Below are 5047 nucleotides of genomic sequence, written 5' to 3'. Positions count from 1 at the left end.
ACCCCCGACACAAGCCCCTAGGCAAGCCTGGAAGGGCTTTCCTCTCACAAGTGGCTCCTGGAAGGGTTTGGTATTTCGAAACAGCTCTCCATAGTGGCTGGGCCCCATGGTCCCAAGATCCCAGCAGATTCCCACTCAGGCATCAAAAGTTGACATCCAACATCATTTGTCAGACTCCCTCCTAGTCTTTCCACTGACTGGTAGAAAGTTTCCAAAGCTGAACATAACTAAATTCCTCCAGAAAAAAAAGATAATAATGATAAAAAAAAAAAAAAATCCAGTCCCAATTGTGTCCTGCTGGGCATTTCTGAAAACCTAGCTTTTCAATTGGAGCCTGCTTTGAAAGCACGTAACAAATTAAATGGGGCTCATTTGTTACGCAAATGATAGCTGAGGTTTCAAATAAAATAAGCCTAACCTTGATGGAGGTTTCATCAGTGCAGGCTATTATTTCCTCTGCTAACGGCTAACGGCCTAGCCATCTTCACCTAGCAGCAAGAGGTCTCCCAGCTGCCTGGGTGAATTATGGCTGGAGTAAGTAATATTAACCCCTCCAGGATAAGTATGTGGGTCATAAAACAAGAGCTACACAGCTGTTAATGGCAGCACAGGCAGTCTTTATTAATCAGCTAGCCTTGGTGTATGGCAGGAGAGCTGCCCACCCTCCTGCCTGGGACAGAAGGACCACGGGCATCGCTGTGTCCCAGCAGCCCCCCGTTAATTGATGTCTTCCCCCACCTTTGGGGAGGGACGGGTATAAATACAGATGGAGTGGGATAGGGATGATGGGGGATGTACGTGTGAGTGATTCACAGGTTGTTGAGCCTCAGTTAAGATGGGAGACAGAGAGAAGAAAGACAAAGGGTCTCATCTGTAGGGTCACCCCATCCCATTCACCAGCTCTCTGGGAGCACAGTTTCTGTAGCACAGAAGGACAGCTAGCCTGCAACTCCAGGGCTCGCTCGCTCCGGCTAAAGGCGTGAATAAATCCGCACAAATTGCTATAATAAAGCTTCAGCCCACAGGCTCTGTGGCGTAAACACACATCTGGTCTCTGTTTGTAATGAAATCAGCTGAAAGCACCACTGTGCATTCATAACAAAAACACTCAGCATATTGCTACCAAATAAGCTCTGCTTGTCTCGAACTTCTATTGTCACATGTTAATGCACTTTTAACACTGATAAATGATGAAGTGCTACAAAACATTCATCAAGGGACTTAAGAGTCAAAAGATACGGCGTTACTGCGTCGTCGTTTTCTACTCCGTTGGTCCTTTTACCATTTGGGCAGAAGTTAAAAACAGAAAGTCAGAAACGCAATGCAAACATTTCATATTGAGCCTGCCTTTCTTTGGTAAAGATTTCTCAACTCTGGGATTTATCCGCTGCTTGCACGGCCTGAGAAAATCCTTGGGGATGCATGAAAGGGAAAGTTTCCTTTGCAATAAGTCAGTATTTTCCATATGTCCACCCACCTCCTCCTCCTTCTTCCTCCTTTTCTGGCCACAAACAAGAACAGTCATTCACTCTAGTTTAATTCCACTCTCCAGTCCCTCTCCTTTGCATTTCCCTCACCATCTCTGCCTTCATTTCCACCAGACTTTTACATTCCTTCTTTCTCCTTGCAGTTCCTGGCTACTATGGATGGCTCATGCTTTACATGTGATGATGGGTCACTTTGAGGTCCCTGCTGTGACAACTACCGGGGAGTGGATGAAGGTCAGTGCGCGGACTCGGCAGGATCAACCCACAGGAAGGGTTTTACCTTCTGAGTGATGTGGTTGATCCAGGGAGAAGAGCAGTTGCTGAGGTCAGGTCCTTGGGGCTCCCAGATCCCATCTGGAGCAAGACAGCGGAACGTTGCAACACCTGGAAGAGGAAAGCCGCTGCATTAGTGTTATCGGTTGCATTTTGCCTGCAGGACCCCATCTCACAGGCTTCCAGACAAAGAGAAGTGCGTCCAAAATGCTGCAGTTAAAGACCTTTTAAAGAGCAAGAAAGCCAGTATGGGTTAAGATGCACTGAAAATCCTAGAAAGCGCGCTCTGCCCTGCAGAGCCAAACTTTTCAGCAGAGCAGTGAATGACAGGCTAGGCACGATGGTAGCACCCATTAAAACCAGGGAGAGTTTGCTCATGCCTTCAAAGAGAGTTGGAAGAGGCCCACTGCTAATCTACCACAGCTTTTAACAAATTGCATGAACCACTGAAATTAGAGATGGGAAAGGCTTCTTGCCCTCCCCTATAAACAAGCTGGGTTATTTTTTTTTTTCCTCTCAGCTGTTTCCATCCAGTCCTTAGCTCTTGTGCTTAGAAAAGGGCTCCCTGCCTCCAGCCTTCATTTTCATTTTTTATCTTTTCTCTCCTTTTTCACAGCTTCAGTTCAGCCTATCCTATCCTCTCTCTCAGAACTATATGAGACTTTTTGCACTAATTTTGCCAAGTGGGGCTGGGAAAGCCAGAAAAAATATTCTCTATCTCTTCTCACCACTGATGTCTTTCTATGCCCCTTGTACTTTAACGTAATTTTTATCAGCCTGACCTCACCAAATTCAAGAGAGAGTCCGTATTCCTACACACAGGTGTGAATGGCTCTCCAGGGCAATGGAGCGGAGAATTAATAGAGAGTCTCCTCTGCAAGTCAGATCCCTCCAGCCCTCATTTTCAGACAATTTCCTCCCTCTTCTGATTTCTTGGCAAGCTGGTTCTTGGGGCTGGACACTAAGACTAGCTTGAAAAATAAATACTTTTGGAAAACTGCATTTTGTTAAAACACAGCAAACTAAACCATATGCCAAGACCCATTATTCGTCCATCCGTGTTTTAATTGGGATAGAAAATTTCCAAGAGCAACCTTTTCGAAGAAAACAACTGAGGGGAATTAAGAAAAGCAGCAAAACCCAATAAACAATAAACCATTTTGAAAGATTTGGCTTTGTTTCCTCCCCTGCTTATCACACCGGATGCTGGCTGCAGTTTGAAAAAAACACTCATGCTGGTTCAGGAGTGCGATCTGGGAATACCTGTGCTTGGAAATGCTGCCCATGGCCTTTGAAATGCAAAGAGTGCAGCACAGAGCTTCCTCAACATGTAAGTTTTGTTGATTTTCTTTTTTCTCTCCCCCTTTAAACAAGCGAAGCGTCAGTCATCAACCCATCGGTCAATGAGCCCAAAGGCTACAGATACAGGTAAAACCAGGGATAACAGGCACACTGGGCACCACTTCTGGAGGCAGAGGCTCTTATAACAAGTCAAGCTCAACCCCACAACACTCTGAAGCTTGTACTCTCCTTTGCCCAGACCTCAGGATGCCAAAGATCCTGCACAACGTGCTTAACATATTGAGGCTCAACATACTGAAGCCTGTATGCCATAGGGGTCCATGACCAACCTGGCTGCATGTTCACAATGTGTCCCATGGGCAAACGGAGATGTCTTGCAGCATTAGGAAGAAATTCTTTACCCTGAGGGGGGTGAGGCAGTGGCCCAGGTTGCCCAGAGAAGCTGTGGATGCCCCATCCCTGGAGGGGTTCAAGGCCAGGCTGGATGAGGCTTTGAGCAACCTGGGCTGGTGGGAGGTGTCCCTGCCCATGGCAGGGGGGTTGAACTAGAGGATCTCAAAGTCCCTTCCAACCCAAACCATTCTACGATTCTATGATCCCCCCACTGCTCAACTCACCTATGGAGCCCATGGGCAACGGCTGCTTCGCCACCTGCCCCTGCCGGGTCCGAGACCACATAATATCCCGGGCTTCCACAGGGTCGCAGCTCTCTGCACCGGCTGGGGGCAGTTGGGAAGAGGCGGGAGGGAGGTGCGTGGTCATTTCATCAGGGACGTCAGCCATGGGCGATGGTGTGCTGGTGCTCCTGTTCCTCCTGCCCGAGGCCGAGGTGGTGGTGGGGCGGCCGGTGCTGCTGGTGGCTGCCCGCGGCGTGGTGCTGGCAGCGGTGCTCCCCGCGCCCAGCGCTCCCGACGTCGATACTCCTGAAACAAGAGGCAGAGCTGGTTAAACAGAGGAAGGAAAAAAGGAACTCAAGGCTATGTCCCCTGCCTAAGAAGGTGGCCTTGCTGCAGAGCCACCTCTCGGAGAGACGCTGGAGCAGGCAGCGAGAGAAGCACACAGGGGGGTAATGATCGCTGGAGCACAAACGATTTTCCAAAAGCACTAGCATCTGATGAAAAGAAAGCAGTGCTTTTATGCCCTCCCCATTTTTCTTCCTGGCATTTTAATGTAAAAATCTTCTTTTCCATCTTTTAGGGAACACCTAGCACAGAAGTGCTTTTAATTTTTTAGTGTTGCTGAAGACCCAGCTGGTTTGGAGAGAAAAACATTTTCCATGGTGTAATAAAAAAAAAAAAGGAAAGCCACAAATCCATCCCCAAACAGCAGTGAACAGAGGGATGAACCCAGGGCTGTTCTCCAGGGCAAGCTGTTCATTTTCTCCCAGGTTCGTGCCTTGCTGCTTCATCCCAGCTGCAGTGCTCGGCCCCTCAACAGGCTATTTCATTTAAAACCTGCAACGGGCAGTTGAGCAGCAAGATGTTAGGAACCTGGAAAAAGAGGTTGGGAACCTGGAACAGAAAGAGGTTGGGAAATGCACTAACCCATCCCACATTCCGCAATAGCTGCACTATCTCAGGTGGGGAAACTGAGGCAGACTGCCTCCAATGGCTCCTCCATCGCCCTTGCTGTCCCTGACACACACCACTGCTTCTCCCAGCTCCTCTGCCTCTCCCAAAGATAACCACCTACCTGCTTCTCTTGACATAACGCTTTGACTCCAGTTAAATGCCAGATAACCACGACTGCCCCTCAGTTCCTACCTGGGGAAACACAGGGGCTGTCCGGGAAGACAGGTAAGGAGGCCACTTGAACAGGCACCCTCCTTATCTGCCACCAGTCTCTCTTTCCTTCCCACACCACAACATCTCCCTGACACCCCACCTCTTCCGCCATCCAGAAATCCTTCAGAGTCACAGCTGCTCCACATCCAGCAACACGAATGGGAGTTTCGACATTCAAGTGTGAACTCCAGCTTAGGCAGA

The 5047-nt window shown here is 48.7% G+C and overlaps 1 protein-coding gene across 1 annotated transcript in view; it reads right to left on the bottom strand.

Moving 5' to 3' along the window:
* The window catches only part of LOC104462362 (latrophilin-3-like), a gene marked incomplete at its 3' end in the record, with an annotated part of 29907 nt that extends 25137 nt beyond the window's left edge, over window positions 1-4770 (bottom strand). Inside the window, exons 1-3 of the mRNA XM_010074278.1 lie at window positions 4755-4770; window positions 3680-3985; window positions 1768-1871 (exon numbers count right to left, since the gene is read on the bottom strand). Coding sequence (XP_010072580.1) covers window positions 1768-1871; window positions 3680-3985; window positions 4755-4770 — 426 coding nt within the window. The remainder of the gene's footprint in view (window positions 1-1767; window positions 1872-3679; window positions 3986-4754) is intronic.
* Between the last annotated feature and the right edge of the window lie 277 nt (window positions 4771-5047).

This window comes from Pterocles gutturalis, unplaced genomic scaffold (genome assembly GCF_000699245.1).
Source record: "Pterocles gutturalis isolate BGI_N339 unplaced genomic scaffold, ASM69924v1 scaffold13897, whole genome shotgun sequence".
Taxonomy (NCBI): Eukaryota; Metazoa; Chordata; class Aves; order Pterocliformes; family Pteroclidae; genus Pterocles; species Pterocles gutturalis.
Note: the sequence above shows the minus strand (reverse complement) of the source record. Positions and strands in the feature narration are given on the sequence as shown.